A 23,854-nucleotide genomic window follows, 5' to 3' on the forward strand; every position below is an offset into this window, starting at 1 on the left:
GTATTAATGTTATAGGCTAATGCCCTGTTACCAACAATTTAAGTGATTCTATATGATTGATGAATACAGAATTTAGGTGAATATTTCATACTGAATTTGCTGACAATTCCTGACTTCAAGTCTACATTTTACTTTCAAGTTTAGGGTGACTTTTTTTTAAGACAGCAGATCACAACCAGTCAGTATTATGTCTGTGTTAGTAAAGAGCAGAGATATAATTGCCATGCATTTCCTTTACTGTTAACGTAATTGCCAGAGTCTATCTCCTTTGTGATATGGACGTTTAACTTTCCAGGACACCTAGAGCTTGGGATGGGTGCTTCTCTAAGGAAAGTATAAGTCTGAGTAAATATATCCAATGCTAAAAATCAGTCCAAAGAGAGAAGGGGGAGAGGTGGAATTGGTAAATGACACTTCAAGGCTACTTCTGATTGGAGAGCAAGAAGTATGAGATATTCTGATGTGGCGAGTATCTGCCCCCTCACGCTGCTTTTTAACACTGGGGCCGTCAGAGTTGCCACTGTTCAGAGATCTGAATCCACTAGGTGCAGCAGAAGGACTCCAGTGAGTAACTCTTTTTCTTAATTTAACTCTGACTAAGATTTGCATTTAACTACTTTTGTAATGAAGTATTTTGATTGCTTTTTCTCTGAGTGAGGAGGGTATACAGGAGATGTCTACTGAGGTTAAGCTTCCTGAAAATCATCAGAAAATCCATAATTATGGTCAGTACAAGGTGGTTTAAACCTTTCATTGTTTTCAAAAGTGCATGGTCCAGGAGTGACTTTTTATAGAATATTAATTTGCTTGGAAGACCCATTCAGATCGGGTACTTTGAACTGCCTTAGGGGAGAATCTTTCTGGAGTGTATCTAATAAATCATTTCACATTAAGGTCTATATTTCAGCATTAAGCCAGATCCCATGTTATGGGGTGATACAGAAACTTTTGAGATGGGAACCAGATTCATTGTTGTTATATGGGGACAGAAACAGGAGGACAGAAAACAAAGGGATACATAAAGGCATTTGCAGCAGGGCTGTGAATTAGGGACCTTAGCGGGTAGAATAAATAAAGTTCTTAAGACGTGTACACTTGAAGGAAGTGTTTCTTTGGGAATTAAAATGAATCATTATATAAAGTTCACTTCACAATTCTCTAGCCATGTTTCTAACACAAATGAAATACTGCCGATTTTTTCTCTGGTCTCTCAAGTATTGTTTTACTGCATTTATTGCTGTGCAGAATCTCTGAAGCCACATCTCTGAAACTGACTAGAACTACAATCTCTGAGCACATTAAATGTTACCTCCAAATAACTATATAAAAAAATAAGGTTGCAAAGTCAAGCATTTATAACTTTGGAAATACCAGACTTCAGGTTGCCTGTGCAACCTCAATTCAGCTCCATAGCATATATGTATTACACAGTCAATAATTTACACATTCACGTGATTTGTTCCACAAAAAAAGTGGAATATGGACAAAGCAATTTATTTTTCCTTAATCTCATTCTCAGGAATAGCTGGACAGTTTTAGATGTCAACATGAGGCAGATGTGTGGCATGGTACATTTAATTGGAGACAGTTAAAGTTTGGCAAAGGCATACACAATTCAAAACAAGCTCTTAAAATGGAAGGTATCAGAGAACTTTAGCTACAGGCAGCATTATCAGCTCCATGTATAATATTGGGAATAACATCAATTGTTTTCCTTGGGAAGCTTCAGATGATTCTAAATATTGTATCTTTGACCATCTTAAAAAAGACATTTAATAGGGCGGTGCCTTCCTGAAATTTTCATTCCCTTCTATCTTAGTCTATATGATTGGATTAGAGCAAAGGATTGGAGAGACTGAACATTGGAGTGGTTTAAAATATTTGCATTTCATCTTTGTGCCAAATTAATCCTGATTTACGCCTCACTGTCTTATCTGGGCTTTTATAAACAGTTGACAAAGTTTAGGGTAAATTGAAAAGTTCACTTGATTTTTTTTTTCTTCTTAGTTATTTTATTACTTGCAAAAACCAATATGTAGTTGCAACATATCAGCATAATACAGACCTACACAAAGATGTGGAATCAGTGCTTACTTTGTGCTGGCTGAGCCCTGGCAACTCCAGGCTTGGCAGGTCATAGCCCCGGCTCCTCTGGGCTTGATGCATCAGTTATGAAAATAGAAAAATTGCTTGTGTTCTGGCAACCAATTGCTTGAGCCCTGGCACTGCTTTCATTATGAATTAAGCAGTGTGTGGAATATGCAGCTGTTGTTGATGAAAAAGACATTCAACGAAACTACTGTTAAGCGAGTGAATCTAGCTATTCTAGAATGGGTATGTTTCAACAAAATGTTTTTTCGTAGGAAAATGCCAATTTGTCACAAATGAAACATTTTGCAGAAATATCAGTTGTGTGGAAATTTTATCAGGGCGGTTTCCAGGATCCAGGATGGAATTTCAAGAGGCAGAGTGAAGATGTTGGGAAGGTCAAGACTATAACAGGGTTCAAAATAGAACTAGATAAACTCATGGAAGATAAGTCCATCAATGGCTATTGGTAGGGCCCTATCAAATTCATGGTCCATTTTGGTCAATTTCAGTCAGAAGATTTAAAAAAGGGTAAATTTCATGATTTCAGATATTTAAATCTGAAATTTCATGGTATTGTAATTGCAGGGGTCCTGAGCCATAAAGGAGTTGTGGGGGGGGGCAGGCAAGGTTATTATAGGGGTGGGGATTGGTACTGCTACTCTTACTTCTGTGCTGCCACTGGCAGTAGTGCTGCCTTCGGAGCTAAGCAGCTGAAGAGTGGCGACTACTGGCTGGGAGCCCAGCTCTGAAGGCAGAGCCACCAGAAGTAAGGGTAGCATGGTATGGTCTGCCACCCAGCTCTGAAGTCAGCACAGAAGTAAGGGTGGTAATACCTTCACCTCCTAAAATAACCTTGTGACCCTTCCGCAACTGTCTTTTGGGTCAGGACCCCCAAATTGAGAAACGCTGGTCTCCCCCTGTGAAATCCCTATAATATAGGGTAAAAGCACACAAAAGACCACATTTCACGGGCGGGGGGAGATCAGATTTCACGGTCTGTGATGTGTTTTTCATGGCTGTGAATTTGGTAGGGCCCTAGCTATTAGGCAGGATGGGCAAGGATGGTGTCCCGAGCCTCTGTTTGCCAGGAGCTGGGAATAGGCGACGGAATCAATCACTTCACTCCCTCTGGGGCACCTGGCATTGGGCACTGTGTAGAGGACAGGATACTGGACTAAATGGACCTTTGGTATGATCCAATATGGCCGTCTGATGGAGACCTCTTATCCCAAAATCAGGCAGAATAGATAGCTGAATCTGGGTCTCTCACCTCCTTGGTGTGTGTGCCATAACCTCTGGGCTACTAACTATTCTGGCCCAATATCTTCCTTGTGTTCTCATTCAGTTTCAAAGGGTCCCCGTTTTGTTTCTATCTAGAATTTTTTTTTTTCTTTTTTTTGAGATTTCATTTGATCACAAAATGGACTGTTTGTTTTCTGGTCAGCCCTGCTGCATACCCTTAAATAATAGTAAACAACAAGATGAGTACTGTAAGAGTATTCAGTTGGCAAGTATTTAATATTATTTACATTTTATTGATCCTCCAGACTTTTCTATTCTCTTCTGTTCTGGTTCTTATACCACCCTCAGTATCTGCATGTGTCTCAGGAATGTGTTAAGCACCGTGACTAGCACCTCTTATGTGTGATTCTTTTCTCCTGAGTGAGAAAATTTCATCAGTAATTTTTTTGGTTTGGTATTTTTTATTTATTTATTTATTGCATGCCTCCCCTGCTCTGTCAGGAATCACAGCCTGCAGCAGAGCTAGTTTCTAGGCAACTTAAGAAGCACAGCTGTCCTGAAGCAGGTTGCCTGACTGGCTACACCACCTGATTGGCTGGAAAGGCCACCAGGTAGGCTCTTAAGCCAGCAGCAGCTTGCTGGCTTCTCAATGCTCACACCTGTCAGTGTGACTCCTCCTGTGTTGCCTTCTTCCTGCTGCTCCTTTCTTGCACTCAGCCTTGTCTCAACCCTGCTGAGCCCCTCCTTTGCCTGTTACCTTGTCTGTATCAGGTAATTCCAGTTCAACCCTCACTTCCGCTTCTGACTCTGGCTTTGACACTCAGCTCTTGTATCCAGATCTTGACCTCCAGTTTGATCCAGATCTCTGGCTCCTGACTGCTGACTCTGACTCTAGCCTCTGGTTCCGACACTTGGTTCCTGACATCTGCTCCAACCACTAGGCATGATTCCTGCTTTGACCACTAGCCTATATTGCCCAGGTCCCAGTCTCCTGACAGCTTGTGTGTTCATTATTGAATCATAGAATCAGAATATCAGGGTTGGAAGAGACCTCAAGAGGTCATCTAGTCCAACCCCCTGCTCAAAGCAGGACCAATTCCCAACTAAATCATCCCAGCCAGGGCTTTGTCAAGCCGGACCTTAAAAACCTCCAAGGAAGGAGACTCCACCACCTCCCTAGGTAACACATTCCAGTGTTTCACCACCCTCCTAGCGAAATAGTTTTTCCTAATATCCAACCTGGACCTCCCCCACTGCAACTTGAGACCATTGCTCCTTGTTCTGTCATCTGCCACCACTGAGAACAGCCGAGCTCCATCCTCTTTGGAACCCCCCTTCAGGTAGTTGAAGGCTGCTATCAAATCCCACCTCATTCTTCTCTTCTGGAGACTAAACAATCCCAGTTCCCTCAGCCTCTCCTCATAAGTCATGTGCTCCAGACCCCTAATCATTTTTGTTGCCCTCTGTTGGACTCTTTCCAATTTTTCCACATTCTTCTTGTAGTGTGGGGCCCAAAACTGGACACAGTACTCCAGATGAGGCCTCACCAATGTCGAATAAAGGGGAACGATCACATTCCTTGATCTGCTGGCAATGCCCCTACTTATACAGCCCAAAATGCCGTTAGCCTTCTTGGCAACAAGAGCACACTGTTGATTCATATCCAGCTTCTCATCCACTGTGACCCCTAGGTCCTTTTCTGCAGAACTGATACCTAGCCATTCGGTCCCTAGTCTGTAGCAGTGCATGCGATTCTTCCGTCCTAAGTGCAGGACTCTGCACTTGTCCTTGTTGAACCTCATCAGGTTTTTTTTGGCCCAATCCTCTAATTGGTCTAGGTCCCTCTGTATCAGATCCCTACCCTCTAGTGTATCTACCACGCCTCCTAGTTTAGTGTCATCTGCAAACTTGCTGAGAGTGCAGTCCACACCATCCTCCAGATCATTAATAAAGATATTAAACAAAACCAGCCCCAGGACCGACCCTTGGGGCACTCCGCTTGAAACCGTCTGCCAACTAGACATGGAGCCGTTGATCACTACCCGTTGAGCCCGACGATCTAGCCAGCTTTCTATCCACCTTACAGTCCATTCATCCAGCCCATACTTCTTTAACTTGGTGGCAAGAATATTGAAGACAAACTCAAAGACATTCATCTTGTATTTGGAATGGAAAATGGTAATGGCTGAAGTAGTTATTAGATCATGTGGGAATTAATTCTACTGCCTTAGAGAGAATTCTGTCTCCTGCACAAACAAGTTTTACCTTTGATGAGGACAGCTCCATTGTACCCAAGGAGTGGAGTTGCTAACAACAAATCTTATCCCAGAGCTTCAGGCGATCTTTTAGGTTTCTTCTTCAATGAAGGCCTTGAAGATAATGACAAAGATCTTGAATTCAACCATCTGCATCAATGATGTTAAAAGTTTAAAGCCACATAGCTTTGTTCATTTTTCATAGAATCCTAGAAATGTAGGACTGGAAGGGACGGCAAGAGATCATCATGTTCCCTACACTGAGGCAGGACAAATAAACCTTGACCATCTTGAGAGGTCTTTATCCAACCTGTTCTTAATAACTTCCAGTGATGGGATTCCCTTTGATTCCCAGCCAATGGGAGCTGCACAGATGGCACTCCTGGTGGGGGCCGGGGTAGGCAGAGTGCAGAGAAGCCTGCCATGCCTCCGTCTAGGAGTAGCTGGAGCTGGAGCCAATGACAGGTTGCCACTTATGGGGAGCCACCTGAAGTGAGTGGCCCCGATCCGGCACTCTGCCCCCCCCCTCCTGCACCCAAACTCCCTCCCAGAGCCCACGTTCCTTATCCCCTCCCACACCCCAACCCCCTGCCGGCCCCATGCCAACCAGACTATAAACTGGCATTTCAATGAAGATCAGAGCTTATAGAGCTTTCCAGTTGGTGAAGTGCCAGATAAAGCAGCTTTTTACTGTACTGTGTTTGCCCTTCTCCAGCCCTCTGGGACCTCACCCATTCTCCATGAGTTCTTGAAGATAATTGCTAATGGTATTAAGATTGCTCACTTAATTACTTAAGTACCCTAGTATTAACTTTGTCAGGCCGTGCCATTTTCAATGCATTTAACTTAACTAAATATTCTTTAACCTGTTTATTCCCTGTTTTTGGCTTGTTTCTCTCCCACTTCCCCCATTGTTAATATTAATTGTGTTGAGTATCTGGTCACCATTCTTCCTTTTAAGGAAGACTGAAGCAAAATAAGCATTAAACACCTCAGACTTCTTCATATCCTGTGTTATTAGCTGTCTTTCCCTGATAAGTGGAGGATCTACACATTCCTTCATATTTCTCCTGCTCCTAATGTACTTAAAGAACCTCATTATCTTTTATGTCACTTGCTAGGTGTAACTCAGTATGTACCTTAGCCTTTCTAATTTTGTTCCTACATGCTTCTGCTAAACTTTTCTACTACTTTTTATCAATATATCGATATTTCCATTCTTTGTAGGATTCCTTTTTGATTTTAAGGTCATTATACCATTATACCATTATAAGGTCCATATTCGCCGCTTATGATTCTTCCTATCTTTCCTTCACATAAGGATAGTTGGCAGTTGTATGTTTAATATTGTCTTCCTGAGAAACTCCTTGCTTTTTTTTTTACCCTGACTTGTGTCATCATTGAGCAGTGTCATTTTTATGAATGTGTTCCTACCAAAACTATTGATGGATAAATTATTTTGCACAGGTCCAAGATGTGGCTGTTCATTCTAATGACATATCTGACACAAGCAACTGCAGATTCAGAACTCATAAGAAGAGGACATGGGAATCCTGAAGCATTTATGAATATTGTAAGTTTCTTATTGGAGAAAGTTTGGAAATAATAGAAGAACAGGAGTACTTGTGGCACCTTAGAGACTAACAAATTTTTGGAAATAATGGAATGTGTTCACTGTTACTTATGTTATTTATTTATAATTTGTATACTAACAGATATGTCCTTTAAACAAATGCCTCCCAGGTTTCCAGCACCTACTGGCACTCTCCATTTTTTCAGAAGGGTACAATCTAATCTGCCTTGGCTAGAGCAGAGATCATGAGGGGTACTGGCTATTGGGTCTGGTTTCTGTTATACTGAACTCATCTGTGGTCTGTGAAATTTCACCACTGCTCTGAATTGGGTCCAGTTTTATTAAAAATATAGTGAACATAAAGTAGAACAACTTTTGTGCTCTTCCCTTCTGAGCTTTTCTCCCACTAGTACAAGAACTGAATTGGGAGACAGTAAATAGTGATTTCACTATCAAAGCTACACCGCTTGATTAATTTAATACTGCTAATTAAAAACATAAACTTGATATTGCATAATAGTATTAATGAATCAGGGATGCTTTTATATCTTGTAAGCTTGACAAAAAGTTCTTAAAAGGGTGAGTTCTGGTACTCACGCTCACTCTCTCCTAAAAATATTTGTTTCCTGTTTAAGGATCTAATCTGGTATTCCCATCTATGAGAATTCACATCCAGCTTAACCACTGATCATGAGTTAGTACCTTTTCATTTTAACTTAGACAAAATGCCTGTGGATCATATATAAAATAATCCACAAAGTGCCTGATCATATGAGGTGCAGGGCTCAGCTACTTGCAGGATCAGAATCAAAGTTGGTCCCATTCTCTCCTTAGCCCAGCACAGTTAATTTTACTTTACAAGTGTTAGCTGGTTATTTCTGGCCTGTGATTGGATAAGTAGAAAGGCTCTGGCTACAAACACCCTTCTGTATTCCCTGTGAGAGAGGCATGTTGCACTGAATGTGGGGAGTTTCACAGAACTCAACTTCTCACTGTTGAGGATGCTGAAGAGTCCAGCTGTAAGGCATTTCTATTTCTTCACCCCAAACCTGCACCACACCATTCCCAGCTGAGGAAGAGACCTGGTCTTTCCTCTGCTTTTTGGACCTTCTGTGGTCTGACAGGACTTAGTACTCTTGAAGTGTGTAAAAATAGAGCTGGTTAGATTATTTATGAGCGAATAAATATTCTAATGAATTTAGAACTCTTTTTTCCATTAGTGAATCACTCACATGGTGTTCCTGATCCCTCAAATGTATTAATTAGACCAACTATTCACCAAATGGTTTAGATGGATAATTTTTATGAGTAATTAAGTTACATTATTATGTTTGAACTATATGGTTTACACTTCAGAATGGATAGCAGGCAGCTGCTGGTCAGGGCTGTAGTAACAGGGGGCTGTAGGAAGTGGTAGAGGGACGGGTTCAGCGTTCCTAGTGCCTCATTTTGCTGATTATCAGTAGAGGCTCATAAGGGCAGGGCAGCTGGGCAATGTGTGTCATACATTGACTCATGTACAGTTAGATCTTCCTGATTTCTTTAAAACGACTCCTGAGCAAGCCTATATTTGGCAGGTTTGATAACAGCTTTCAGATGTCAGCTGTCTTCTCTGCTTCTTATCACTGGGCTCTTCAGAGATTCGAAAGGTGGTTTTTCTCAGTATTCATCAGAGATCCGAGCATCTAATTTATTGCTTTGGATTGGAGTATTTGTGTTGTGAAAAAGTGAAACATTGGCACCCAGACTTATTTCCACTCAACAAACTTATTTTCTCTTTTGATTAGACTCAAAAGTTAAATATTTCCTTATTTTCAATTTATGGTTCACATTTCTTATTCTTGACCTTAGAATTTCACTAAAAGCTGCTTCCACCAATAGATTTCTGAATGTTTATTCTCACTAACATTTCTCATTGGGATTAGTATATGGATAAGTGAAGGGAGAATGTGCAAATATTTTATAGATAAAATTAAGATAGAAAAGCATCTGAATGTTTAGAATTTTGAATTCAGCCTTCTCTGAACTTCCATGTTCTGGGAACTGAGATGGAAACCAACAGCTTATACTCTCTGGGAAGATTTCCAGGGCTTCCTGGATTGGTTCACATTAGAAATACAGTGAAAGAGACTAACTCTTGCAGCATTTGGGCTTTGATTGACATCACTTGAACAAATCAGAAAAATGCAGGAGCACATGGAAATGAAACCAAAATCAAACTGATTTGTTGATTTCCTTCATAGCTGCATGAGATAGTGGATTAAAGGGACATACATAAACAAAATTAGGCAAAACCCTTTGTTTTCATTCCATAGAGTGAGAAGATCCTGTACAAAGGATACCCGAGTGAAGAGTATGAAGTGCTGACAGCTGATGGCTATTACCTTAGCATGAACAGAATTCCTCATGGCAAAGGAAATCTTAGGGACACAGGTATGACTCCTTTCAGAGAGACTAAGAAGTTCTTGCATCTTGTTTCAGTCCTGAGAGATGCTGGTGGAAGATCTGCCTTAATGGTGCTATGGCAGGAAGAGGGTCTAGCCAGGGCTTTCTGGGAATGTGCTAGTTCTTCTCATCTCAGTGGCAGCCTGCTCTGGTGGGGCTCCCAGGGACCCCAGTTGCCAATTAAAAAAGCTTTTCTATGGTGAAACCCTGCCTTTTCATGCTTAAAGTAAATGCATTAATAGTCAAGCCAGTCCCGTTGGTTCAGGGAGGTTGCATTCTCACCCCCTTCTCCAGTGGAGAATGAATCAGTCCCTTGATGTGATGTAAAACTTTCCTCTTCATCATATTGGGAAAATGCTTTATTCCTGAGAAGAAATGCTCACTGAAGAGCTCTTGGTAAGCAGTTGTGGTCTCTCCCATATCCTCTGGGAGCTGGAACTTTTCCCTGTGAGGGACAGATGATGGAGAACACAATGGCAAAGAAGTGCGTGTTGGTTGAGCTTGATTATGAACTGTAAGTTCTTGTTTCTTAGCAAGTCAAATACTCTGGGAAACATCATCTGTTTCAAGGTAAATCATTTCAGCAATGGAAATGGCCAAATCTAAGAAGAGGAATTTACTGCAGGAATTTCTGTGTCCAGAGCCCAGAACTGAGCCCTAATGATCAGCTCAGTGTAGGAGTAATTCTCAAACTTGTGATGTAAACTGAGAAGGGTCCAAAATTATTCTGTGCACATTGCTGTTGCTGGGATGTACAGTCTGAGCGTAACACTACTCAGACTTATGCTACAGAGATCTAGAAAGACTGAAATAAAATTTTTTGACGATGCTGGATTGTGTACTCAAATGAGTAAGGCAGTTCTGTACTGTCCAGAAGAGCTAGTTTCTATCCCTAGTTACACCACAGAGAAATATTACTATGTGATTGTGGGAAAGACAATTAGACCATAATTTTCACATGTCGCAACTAACTGTGTTCTCATTTTCTGGATGCCCAATTTGAGACACCTAGATCCTGGTTATTAGAATTACCAAACATTGACAACTGCAATTGAATGGGACTGGGATCAGTGGGAGACCTTGATGTTCAGAAACTCTGGCAGTAAGACAGTGTGGCCTGCAGGAATAAGCAGAGCATTGGGAATCAAGAGGTGTTTTAGGTTATTCTGGCTTTGTAAAGTTAAGGAAGTTACTTTGCTTTTCTCAGTCAGTTCCCTGACCTATATAATGGAATATTAAAACAATGTATTACAATGGTTTGCTGTAATAAAAAAGTCAGCGAATATTTGCCTCCTCTTCTAGATCTGGGCTGGAAGAGAAGTTCATGTTACATCATTACCATGTTATAGAAGTTCTGTTTTTGTGAAATATTCCATTTTGTTATTTTCCAGGCCCAAAGCTCGCTGCATTACTTCTGCATGGCCTTCTTTTAGACGGTAGCAACTGGGTTGCCAATTTGCCCAATAATAGCCTGGGCTTCATACTAGCAGATGCAGGCTATGATGTTTGGATAGGAAATAGCAGAGGGAACACCTGGTCTAGAAAACACCAGAACCTTTCAATTGACCAAGAGGAATTTTGGGATTTCAGGTAGGCTGAACTGGAGAGAAACTACTGAAGTGGACAAGAAATAAAGTTGTTGTTTTTATTTTTGTTTCAGGTCAGTCCAATTCTTTAGATTTCAACTTTTTTATTTTATATTACAACTTATAAATGTTTGACTGCTGATTTTTTAAATGACATTTTGTCAAATTCCCTTAGGGCATCTATTTTGGAAAATTTTCTAATATAAACTGTCCTGGTGGAAAATTTTCAGCCAGTTCTAACAGTAAGAGACAGTCTGTAACCCAAGGAGTTAAGCATCTAATAGATAAAACAGAGTGATCAGCAAAACAAGTACAATGATATCAATGAACTTGCTTAATGTCACGCAGCAGGTCATTGGCCAAGTGGAATAAAATCCTGATTTTTCTGATTCCCAAACTGGTGCCCAATCTGCTATACCATGCTACCTCTCTGACTGCACTGCAACTGCATGATAGGTGAGGAAGGTGCATAGAGAATGAGGAGTGCTAGCTACTGGAGATAAGAAGGAATAATGTGAATTATGCTGACACAGTGCTGAGTTCTAAGTTGTAAAGGGAACTGTGTCTCATAGTGGATGGGTCAGATAAAACCTCTGCTCAATTTTCAGCAACAATCATAAAAAAGCAAACAAAATGTTAGGATGCATAATGAATGGTAAGGAAAATACTTAAAATATACCGATGTATTATTATGGCAGCCATCCACACGTAGCACTGTTTATACACAAACTTCAATGTTCTTTTTTCTTAGTATGAGAATAAAGACATGCTGTGTTGTTGTTAGTGTTAGCTATGCCAGGTTGTTTTGTGTAGAGGCAGCTTTGGGGGAGATGGAATATGAACCTTGGCTCTTGACTTGGGTTAGGTGTAGCTAGGGCTTGCTTTCTGAGCACCAGCCACCGTTGAGCTGAAATTCCTGGAAGAAGCCGCATGCTCTTTGGCCATCTCATGTCAGGGTTGGTATACACATGTTAAATAAATCAAGTTACACTTCAAATATACCCAGATTCATCACTGATTTCTTCTGCACTGGAAACGACCCTGCCAGGCCCTTGAATTCTACTATTCAGCAGAGGAGCAAGACTGAAATGAGAACAGGCATTGGTGTAGGGGCAACAATACAAATCAATGTCCATACCTGGAATACTGCATTTGATTATGGTCATGCTACTTTGAAAAGCAAATAGCAGAAATAGAGGTCTTGAGTTATATGTAGGGAGACTTCCCTACAAAGAGAAAGCAGAAAAGACTGAGACTATTGGTTTAGAGATGAGAAAGAAGAGGGGATATGATAGACATACACAAAATAATAATATAAAGAATCCTGCTTGCATAGTACTTACGTCAACCTACGACTCTTATGCCTCACTTTATTTAAAAAAACCTCCTTTTTCTCTCAATTAACAACCCAGAACAAAATAAACACAAAACAAATATCTAAAGAAACAATTCACATCCAAAACTATACTTTATTTTTATTAATGGACAGATGTGTGGTTCAATAATTGCTTTTAAATGCTATATAGGAGCAGGAATTACAACTCAGTTACACAAGCAACTTTCTCTTTTTGTGTTGCAGTTTTCATGAAATGGCTATGTATGACCTTCCAGCATTGATAGACTTCATTCTGCAGAAAACTGGACAACAGAACTTGTATTACATTGGGTATTCTCAGGGCTGTACCATAGGTATGTTCAGAAGAAGACCATTAAATTTGTTTTGTCTTTTTGTCCCTATTTCATAGTTAAGGTTTGATTGGGACTGTAATTTCACTGTGAATATTATTCACATGCTCTTATAACAAGAGACTGGTCAAAATGAGTGCATCGCTGCTGTCTACTTCCATTCAGATGTGCATGAATGAGAGAGCAATTCCCAACTATGCATAATCTTGGGAAGGAGATAGAGGGGAGACCAAAATTTTGAGTAGGGAACTGAGTGGACAGAAAAGCAGATGGATGGAATTGAGATTATAGATCTCATTACTGGAACGGGAGACACAAATGATAGTCATGTTAAGGCTGTTCTCCTCTTGTTGTTAAATTCTGAGTATGTTCTTGGGACCCTCATATTATCTCAAACCTTCTTTCCACTACTTGTAACTGAAACAGCCTTATAAACAGGGAAGGAACACAGTATTAACAGTTTTTTTGTTTTCATTTTATTTTAAAAAAATTGGCGATGTGGAAGAGAAATCCAAGAGTCCTCCAAAATGTAAAGTATTGAAATTGTTGTTCTCCAGCATATTCTGAGGCAGACACAGAGAAAAGATGCCTATATAGTTAGCAAAGATTGTCCTTAATTTAATATCAGATACCTGTAGTTCCAGCTAATGGGCACAGATCTTAGCTTGTGTTTACCCTGCGATATCTTCAATTTTTTTTTCTGCATCAGCTCTGATTTTTTTTACAAACAAAAGATACATTGAGGTTGGAGATTAACATTTACCTTTATCAAATCAATCTCTGCCTGTTTATACTGGCTTGTTGTATGTTGTAACTTGTTTCTAAGAGTGCTGTAATTAATCTCTTTTGCTTTCTCAGCTTTTATTGCATTTTCAGCCATGCCTCAATTGGCTCAAAAAATCAAAATATTTTTTGCCTTGGCTCCTGCATACATGTTAAACAAAAGCAAAGCCCCTCTGACACAACTGATATTTCTTCCTACTGATTTATTAAGGGTATGTAGAATCCTCCATATTTCATTACTCTCATGAATAAATGTTATTATATGAAAAAGTTGTAAATGGAAATTTAGGATCTCTGGCCTGTATGCACACTGGAGTGTTATATGTACATTTCCCATGCAGCAGTGCAGAACATTATGTATAGAAATAAGTTTATCATGCATCATGCAACAATAGTGTGATAAATGTATTGAGACAAGGGTTAGGGGAAACTGGGGATTTTGTGTGTGTGTGTGTGTGTGTGTGTGTGTGTGTGTGTAAACTAAAAACTTTTTCACCAACTTATTCCACTTGATGTGTGCATGTCTGAATTTTGATTTTTTTCTGGAAATATCAAGCCTGAAAGCTTTTCACAGACAAACAGCCAAAAGCCTGAAAAGCCCCCACTTTGGACAAAGAGTCAGGCATGAGAAATGGCATGTTCTTTCAAGGACCATAAAGTTTGAGGAAAGAAGAAGGAGAGATTCCCCCAGAAATAGGAATGGAGAGCCAGCAATTCTTGAGCTTTTCTCAAACGTATACAGCACTCTGCAAATATTTTTTCAGAAGTAGGTCTGTCTCATGACCCTCACTTTAAAGATTGGGAAATTTTGGCTCAGAGATCCTACTGCTCCTTAAACAGAAAGGTCTCGTCTAGGCCAGGATTAAAAGGTGTGATGTTAGATCAAATTATCTAGATGAATTTAATTAATACCATCGAAAATTATAGCGCTTGTTGAAAAAAATTAAGTAACCTGGTTTCCCGTTAGAAAATGGTTTTCATTGAAATCAAAATATTCTACAAGGAAAGATAATTTTTGGATGACTTTTCTGTCACAAAAATCAAAATGAAATGCTTCATTTCAGGTCCATAATCTCTTCCTCTATTGGAGCCACTCAGGTCCCTTCTGGCAGTTGTACCTCTGGGTCCTCCATGCCAGTGGCTCTCAACCCTTCTGGACTACTGTACCCCTTTCAGGAGTCTGATTTATCCTATGTATCCCCACGTTACACCTCACTTAAAAAACAGTTGCTTACAAAATCAGACATAAAAATACAAAAGTGTCACAGTATGCTATTACTGAAAAAATGCTTACTTTCTTATTTTTATCATATAATTATAAAATAAATCAATTGGACTATAAATATTGTTCTTACATTTCAGTGTATAATATATAGACCAGTATAAACAAGTCATTGTCTGCTTGACATTTTAGTTTGTACTGACTTGGCTTGTGCTTGTTATGTAGCCTGCTGTAAAACTAGGTAAATATCTAGATGAGTTGATATACCCTCTGGAAGACCTCTGAGTATCCCAAAGGGAACGCGTACCCCTGGTTGGGAACTACTGCTCCATGCCCTTATCATCATCTATGAGCCATGTTTATGGACCAGATGATGCCATGTGGTCTTTTCTCTGTGGCCAAGCCACCGTGGTGCCTCATGGGATTCCATTGGCTTCTATGGAATCATGAGTTCACCCATGGTCTCTCTTTCCAAGGGGTGCATGTATTTTGTGAAGGAAAAGTAGGAGAAAATGGAGAGATTGTCACAGCTCGGCCAAGAATGGTGATCCCTCTCCTTAGGTGAACAAAAGAGGACAGGCTGTGACATTTTACTAGTACTGAAGTGCATTTGTCATTCACTAATTGTATATGGAAGAATTCTTGGCTTGGGTAAAGCTGTTCCTACAAATTTAACTCTTTACCTCAGTCTTTCTGAGAGAGAACAATAGTAAACAATGCATTTAAGAGTCATGGTGAACAACATCTTTATATTTTCTCAGATTGTATTTGGCAAGAAAGAATTCTGTCTGTTAAGCGCGAGACTGAAATCACTTACTGCCAAGGTGTGCGGAACTGCACTAGTAGACCGACTTTGCATCCAAACCCTCTTTTTTATTTTAGGTGGATTTAATGAGAAAAACTTAAATGTGGTACGTATAGTAAACAATCCTAGTTAATTAATCTGCATAAGACAGCTTCTGAGTTCCACAGTGTTTGTGCAACATGCCATCATCATATACAACAATGTATATATTAGTGCCCCAAATCGTCAGTGGGGATTGCGGTCCCACAGTGCTGGGTGCTATAGAAACGTAGAATATCTAACCTGCACTAAGAGAACTAGGTCTTTAGACTGTTGCAGAGTTTGGGAAGGCTTTTGTGTGTGTCATAAGTATCTAGAATTAACTGTGGCCTTTACATTTGGTTCATCTGTTCCTTGTCTTTGCTGCTGAAGCGCTTCTTTCTCTTTTTACTCCATCTCAGAAAAAAATTGAGTTTTTTTCTTTCTGCAAATGTCAGTGCTCATCCCTTTCCTATTGCTATGTCAATGAGAAGAATTTTGAATACAATGGATTTCCAAAATAATTTGGGTGACTAGGATCAGTAGTAGTGCTGGTTTAAATTCACATGGGTTTGTGTGCAAGTTTTGCTTTTCTTATTATGACTCTTATTTATTATGATAGTTTCTAGCATCAGTCAAGATCAGGCCCCATTGTTCTAGGCACTATACAGACACAGTATAGTAGACAGTCTTGCCAGGAAGATCTCACAATCTAAATAGACAAGAAACACACAATAGGGTAAGAAAAGGGATAGAACACATAAGCAGAGAGAACAATGTGCTAGTATCAATTGTCATGTTAGTTCAGGGATTTTTTAATCATGATTTCTGTTAGGAAAGCATTAGCTAAATGGAAAGAAAAGCAAGGCGGAGCAATGAGGGGGACAGAACAGGTGAGAAGCGGGAATGGAGGAAGGTGGGAGGGACAGTGATTCTAAAATGCAGAGACTGATGCAGGGGGTGGAATGGGATTAGATTAAACAATCAGATTAAACAATTAGATTAAACAATTAAATTATCAGTCAGTCGGTCCCTGCTTAAACTGCTTCTTCAGTTGCTCTGCTGGCTCCAGTCTCGCTGGACCTCCCTGAAGTTTCTTTCTTCAAGCCCAAATTGAATGTGGAAGGAATGGTAATAAGGAATGAGGGAAAGTGGAGGGGATTCTCATCTGCACAGTTTTGGGTATTGGGTGGGCTTAATTTTACCCTCTTTTCTGCCTAGTACAGCAATCCTTGCTTAAACTGTTTCTGGAACTGCTTCTTCTAGTATCTGTCTCTGGCTGGTTTCTCCCTTCACATGGCTGTGGGGAGGATCTTTGAGTTTAAGACTAGAATTAATCAAAACACTGAATGTAGGTGTCAAAGGGTCGATACAAAGCATTGTGAGGTGTTGGGTCAAGGCAGACAATGAAAGGGGTAGCTATGGCTCAAGCAGCGAGAGTCACCAGGGTGTCCCCTGTCTTTAGGGTATTGGGGCGCAGCGGACAGAGTCCTTAGAGTCACTCTTGCTCTCAGGGCAGCGCAGCCAAGCAGCCAGAAACCTTGGAGCTTCCCTTGGGCAGTCGTGTCGACCCTACAGGTGGTGCCCTCACCCAGCAGCAGCTGCAGGGTGGGATAGGAGGACCCGGGCCCACCCTACTCCACCAGGTCCTGATCCAGAGCCTGTGAAACCAGTAGTCCTGGATTCAGGCTTGGTTTCCTATTTCAATCTTCACATTTCTTGGTTCATTTCCAACCCTTGATTCCTGCTCCATCTGTTCCATTGAGGGTAGTGACCTCCCATCTCTCTTGTCCTTTGTGGTTGAGGGGAGTTCCAGCTTGGATTCCACGTCTTCGGACTCAGCAGTCTGGAGCTCCAGCAGCTCTCTGGCAGGAGCCGGCAGCGTATGTCCACTTTCCTCAGTCACCCAGACTGAGCTGGGCTGCTCCATTTTATGTCCTACTTCCAGTTAGAGCATGTCTAATGGGGGTAAGGAGACTTGGCCTCTTCAGCCCACAGGGTGTGGTCAGTCCTAGCTGGGCCAGTCTAGAGGATAGATACACCTCATCACAGTAAGTAGCAGTCAAAACATCTGTTTCCCTCTCTTTCAGTGGAAGCTATGCAATGTGACCGAGTATCATGTGATTTTCTTCAGCTACCATAAATCTCTGGTTCACTCAGAGCATGACTTAAGTATGCTCCAAACCAATTGAACTCATGAAATTTTGCTGTGTAATGATGTATCCACTACAAAATGAGGGCTTAGCTCCCACTACACTTGTCTTTTGTAGAGTTACAGTCATGCAGTTGGTTAAAACCTATTTTAATGCCTGGAAATTATAACTTTTTGGACGTGAAGTAAGCCCCAACTGTTCTCTCAGGCTTTTCCTAGGGGCAGGGGGATGGGAAAGGGGCTGTGTTTGGAGTGGGTACAGTTTTTAGACTTCCACATTTTCCCCTGGGTTTCTTGTAAAGTTTATTTGATTTACTGTGAAAAAAAATCTATTTTAAATTGTGTCCTGTGCCTAGATCTTGAATAGGTGTAACTAAGTTGAATGTTAAGTGAAAGTAGAATTTTGTCCGTGATAACTTCACTTAGAAAATGAATATTGTATAACAATATTTTTTTTCTTGCAGAGCCGGGCAGATGTGTATTTAGCAAGTTTTCCAGATTATACATCTGTAAAAAATATAATCCACTGGGGCCAGGTAGGATTTCTCATATTTATTGCACTGTTTAACCAGGTCTTCTTTAAAAATAAATATACTGCGCTAATGGATGGTGTTTAAAAATTCTTCCTTTCACACTTCATTATGTATTATGTATCACGCTTATTCAGTTAAAAATTTGTATAGGAGAAAATCAGCTATTTATCAATGAAATAATCATCTCTCTTTGGTAGCAGAGGGTGTGGTTTTGTATTACATTTAACAGGGTCATTCAGAATCTGCTTACTATTTAGGTATTATCTGTTTGTTTTATTTTAGTTTAGTTTACAAATTTTTCAGTAAAGAGAAGAATTCTGATGATCCAAAATAAAGAAAGAATTATCCATACAAGCAGAGAGGAAAAATATTTCTAGTGTAATAAATATCCTCCTTCTGCTATATGTCCTCAATGAAGGAGAAGGGAAGACGGAGAAAAATTAACCAAGTTATACAAACATTTCTCAAAACCTCAGTGAGCTGAGCAGACAATTTTTTCTTAGTATATGCATGGCCTCAGTGACTCAGAACTGGATGCTGAGGTGAATAGGAGTTGCAAGTACTCAATTCCTCCCTGGATCAATGTTTTAATACACTCAAAGGTGTTAATATGATTGATTTTGTGGTTAACAATGCTGGACGGATAGTTAAATGTGAGAGACAGGAAAGCTGAGTTCTCCACAGAATTCCTGTCTAATTTAGGCAAATCACATATAATCTGATCTTGCAAGGCATTTCTGCAGGGGAAGTTGTGGACTGAGCACTGCAACATATTGGGTCTTTATGATACTGTATTACATGGTATACTTTCCAGGTTTTCATTTTCCCCACAAAGATACATATTATACCCAATGGGAGTTTCTATAAATGTCTTCGGAGAACAAGCTTTAGTCCTCCATATTATTTTTACCAAGGAATTCCTGATCTATGTCGACATCATCCAGATGTTGCTGAAATTTATTTGAAGAGGATGAAAGGTGAATAATTTGTGGGGAAAGATTTTCATCAATTCGGTGCACATACTCTTGAAAAGTGTGGCAAAAGAAATGCCCTCGTCTGGTAGATAATCACGTACTCCCATGGCAGTAACTCCAGCTGCCTGATTTTTTCCCCTTCAAGTACTGGCAGGTCCATTACCTCCAGATGCAATTGCTGTTCCTGGGGCAATAGAGTTCATAATTTGCAGGACACCCCATGGAATTTATCTAAGGGACTGGAGGCTTAGTTAGTTACAGGTGAAATCTTTACTACTGAGGCAAGACCACATTGAGTGAGTTCTTCAAAGAAGCTCACAAAAAGGTCCCAGTCCAGCAAAGCATTAAGAATATGTGTAGTCCCATTAATTTCAAAGGGATTATTCATGTACTTAAAGACTAGTACTGGTTTTTGTGCTTTTTTACTGGATTGGGGCTCAAAACTATACTTCAGCAAAGTGTAAGAGGGGATTTGTCCCACTGTAGTATGGGAATTTCTCTATATACACAGTACCCGAGCTGCAATGAGTCCCTGCCCCTATTCATTTGACCCTGATACCTGATATTTTTAAAAAATACATTTGTGTATTATTATTATTGAGTCTTGAATATATAATTTTAAATGAAAATATTATCTAAGAGTAAATAGAGAGAATGATTTTAAAGAATGTTATGAAATCAGCTTATCTTTTATATGTATTGCACAGCTATGTATTCTTGTTTATAGAAACTCTGTTGAACTTTGCATCGCAGTGTTATTCTTTAGTTTGGGCATTTTATGACACTTTAAAGCAGAAAAACAAATTAAGATCATTCAGTTGTGTTTTGTATTTTACACCCTTGTATTTTCTTTTTAGTTATCTAAATCTGGAGAATTTAAATATTTTGATTATGGCTGTAAGAACAAAGATAAATATAATCAGGTAGGGAAAAGTGATTTATGTTTGTTTATTTTGGAAGTTAAGAATACGTACCTGCAGGGATCAAGGTGGCACAGTGGTTTGTGCATTAGCTTTTTCATCTCTGGAGACCTGGGTTCCAATCTGATTATGGTCAGAGCTGTCATACTGAACATCCTAAATTACCTCTTTTTTGGAACGGGTGGTATAGGTTGCACAACTGAGAGGCTATTTGTGACTTAATCTTGAACAAAACACAAGAGCTGATTCAAGAAACAACGGTGTGTGAGCCAATAAGAAATAGTGACCACAATAGAATTAAGTTTAACCCCCTGGGGAAAAGAATTTTAACAAAACCAAGCCCTGCGATACTAAGCTTTAGAAATAAGGATTTCAAAAAATGAGGAAGCTTGTGCCTCAGAGTCTAGAGTCGGAGTCAGAAGTAAGGAAGAAAATCCTTAGTGTATCTGGAGGTTATTTAGGCACCTTGTAATAGAGTCAGGGAGAGGGTGGGGGTCTGAATATGCCTACGCAGAAAAGGGAGCCTGAAGGCACAGAAGGAAAGGTGGCCTTGCATTAAAGCATGGGAGTGGCCATCAGGAGATCTGGCTTCAGCTCCCAGCTCTATCACAGACTTTCTGCGTGATCATGAACAAGTCACTTAATCTGCTTCTGCCTCAGTTTCCTTTTTTTCCTGTGGGGATAATGACAATCCCTCTTTTCCTTCCCTTTGTATAATTATTTAAGTTAGGTCTGTTCAGATTGAAATCAGTGGGAGATGTTGGGCGCTGGACACTTTCCAAAATCAGGCTACTCACATAGAAGCCTAAATCAGGATTTTCAAGCAAAACTTTGGCTCCTGGTTTTGAAAATCTTGGTGCAAAGTCTTAGTAGGTTTAAAGATCAGACATCAACATCCCAGTTATCTCAGAGAAAATTTTAAACAAAAAAATAGATGGGACATCAACTTTCTCCCTTAAGGGCACAGGCCAAACTCTCAGTGGTGGGGTTAGGACAAAACTTCTAGTGTGAGCATGTTTTTCATGGTTATCCAAGGTATGGCTCCTTGCATCTTCTTTACAACCATTCTTCTTTTGGCATATGCTTCTGATGGCCCAAACAATGAATTAGATGTTGAGTAAGTGATGTAGCCTCTCTCACAGAAGAATTGTCTGGAGACATCAAACTCATTTATCCACCATCATGATGATAAAGTGGGCAGCCCATAAGCAGATGGCATGCTGTTTGTTTTTGAACTCACAGGGACAGGATGGGGAGCTCCACAATCGCCAACAGTAAAAGTTTAAGATAAATCACCCATGACCCATATCCTGTTGTTACCAAGAAGGATCTCTAGGCTCAGATGATTGTTCTGAGGGTCATGCGAGAGCTGATCCAGAGAGACTAGGGGATGCTGATCTGAGAAGTTTATCTCCCAAGAAATGTGCCTTCAATTCAAAATATACTCCCAAGCCACCTGTTGCCACCATTGCTTAGAAAGGTTATGTCTGATGTACTGTCGGGGCCCTACCTGATAATGGGGTAACTGTGGGTTGATTAAAAGCAATAGATTTGGGGTAAAGATTATCTTTTTTTTCCTGTGTGTGCCTGCACAAACCACTCTTGGGCCATGACTAGGGCTCCTAGATGCCATGGTAATACAAATGACTAATATTAATAATTAAAGACCACTGGTCTGGACTGCTATGGCAACTCCTATGTTAATGCAAGGCTAACACATATATTTGGATTAAAAATCATTGAGGCTGTGGACTTTCATTTGTCTGATTTTTTTTTTATTTGCCTCCTCCCTCCTACAGACCACCCCTCCATTTTATAAGGTAGAAGATATGACCGTGCCAACAGCATTATGGAATGGTGGACGTGACTTGGTTACAAGCCCACAGGCGACTGCAGTCTTACTCCCTCGACTTACAAATCTAGTTTTCTATAAGTATTTTCCTGATTGGACCCATGTTGATTTCATCTGGGGTCTTGACGCAACCCAGCGTATGTATGATGAAATCCTTGAATTGATGGAGAAGCATCCATAAAACCACAGAGCACTTAAGGATTTGGTCTACTTATGAAAAATGTTTGAGTCTCGTATGTGGAAATGCGTGCTACTGCACTCATCTCAATAAAAATGGCCTCTTGTGACTGGTTTGGTTTTTGCCTTTTTTGTCTCTGCACCAATTTTTCCATCCTGCTGGTGAGTTTCAGTGGGTAGGCCACCATCTCAGCAAGCTGAGCTACATTTCTTAGATGGAACAAATTCACTCAATAAACAATTCTGGAGAGGTCATTGTAGTACATATGTATTATGGTAGCACCAAAAGGCCCCAGTTGATATTGTGCTGGCTACTCCACAAATACAGGTAATCCCTGCCCGGAATGGATTAGAAGATAAAGAATCCTGTTCTGCAACTAGTGTTGAGTAATAATTCTGTTACAAATGTTTTCTTTCTTTGGGATTTTTATTGAATAATTGCTCCCACCCTCGTTATTTGACCAGCTTTTCCTATATTACTGGGTGAAACCCTGGCCCTACTGAAGTCAATGGGAGTTGTGCTATGGAGCTTTATGGGGCTGGGATTTCATCCTCTTTGTTTCCAATGCATAATCCATAAATCGTGGCTTGCTTCCAATCCCTTCGTTTCAGCTCTTTGGCCTCCAGTCAAAGTTCTCACTTCTTAAACTGCAAGAACAAACAGGATTTATTAGAAAATTAGCTCTCATCAATGCAGCCTTATACAAGCCCCAGTGCTGCTGAGTGTCTCTGAAGCACACTGAACTCTCCTCAGACCACACCCTGTTACCAGCTGTGTCCCCCTTGATCTCTTCTAACCCTTAAAGGGACAGGAGTCAGGAAACTGTAATCCTGGCCTTCCATTATGGCTGCATCATTAGCAGTTATTTACAGAGTGAGTTATCAGTTAGTTTCACTTGGAACATTTAATTAAGGAAAAGAGCTGTTTTCAGCCCAAATCTACATAATTCTGAGAGGGGAGAGAGCTGTTTCCACGAATCTTTTATTTGGAGTGCATAATGGATGTTCAATTCTTCTCAGGCATTTTGGAGTCAGATACTGAGAGAAAATTGGTCTCTCTGTGTGTGATATAGCATGGCCAGAGGGCCGCAGGAGAGTGATAGATGGGAGATATGTAAGCCCCAAGGTGATGAGAGCCTTATTCCCTGTAGAGGGAAGAGAGGCTGCTACAGATTAATTAGAGCACCAGAAGTCAATTAAGCCAATTAGAGCACCTGAAGCCAGTCAACTGATCAACCCCCCCTGCTTCAATCAGACAGTTGAAGGAGTTGAAGCAGAATAGTTTGGTGTTGGAGCAGAGAGTAGTTTGGAGGAGAGCAGTTTGGAGGGAAACAGAAGACACTTTGGAAAAGTGCTGAGGCAGGTCAGAAGACCAAGACCCTAGGTAAAGGGAAACCCGGCTTGTACAGAGCAGAGGGACTCCACAGGTACAAGGGATTGGGAGAAACCTTGCCCAGGCAGAGAGAGGGTAGGAAGCCCCCCAAGCTGAAGGGCCAGAGAGGGAAGTAGCCCAGGAGAAGGAATCGCTAGTTCAAGTGGT

General features: G+C 40.4%; 1 protein-coding gene across 1 annotated transcript; it reads left to right on the top strand.

Annotated features, from left to right (window-relative positions):
- The first annotated feature begins 505 nt into the window (after positions 1-505).
- On the top strand, positions 506-22,412 carry LOC117880308 (lipase member M-like). Its single transcript, XM_034776362.1, has 10 exons — positions 506-564; positions 7,056-7,161; positions 9,477-9,594; positions 10,998-11,196; positions 12,772-12,881; positions 13,737-13,873; positions 15,645-15,794; positions 18,323-18,394; positions 20,223-20,288; positions 22,085-22,412. The coding sequence occupies exons 2-10, from the start codon at positions 7,063-7,065 to the stop codon at positions 22,316-22,318; spliced, it is 1,185 nt and encodes a 394-aa protein (XP_034632253.1). The 5' UTR covers positions 506-564; positions 7,056-7,062; the 3' UTR covers positions 22,319-22,412.
- Positions 22,413-23,854: the final 1,442 nt, after the last annotated feature.

Source organism: Trachemys scripta, chromosome 7 (genome assembly GCF_013100865.1).
Source record: "Trachemys scripta elegans isolate TJP31775 chromosome 7, CAS_Tse_1.0, whole genome shotgun sequence".
Lineage (NCBI taxonomy): Eukaryota > Metazoa > Chordata > Testudines > Emydidae > Trachemys > Trachemys scripta.

Excerpts from the sequence above, each read along its gene's own strand:
- LOC117880308 (XM_034776362.1), top strand. The coding sequence starts at position 7,063 with ATGTGGCTGTTCATTCTAATGACATATCTGACACAAGCAACTGCAGAT. Across the intron at positions 9,595-10,997 it reads AGGAAATCTTAGGGACACAG|GCCCAAAGCTCGCTGCATTA; the intron begins GTATGACTCCTT and ends GTTATTTTCCAG. Across the intron at positions 11,197-12,771 it reads GAGGAATTTTGGGATTTCAG|TTTTCATGAAATGGCTATGT; the intron begins GTAGGCTGAACT and ends TTTGTGTTGCAG.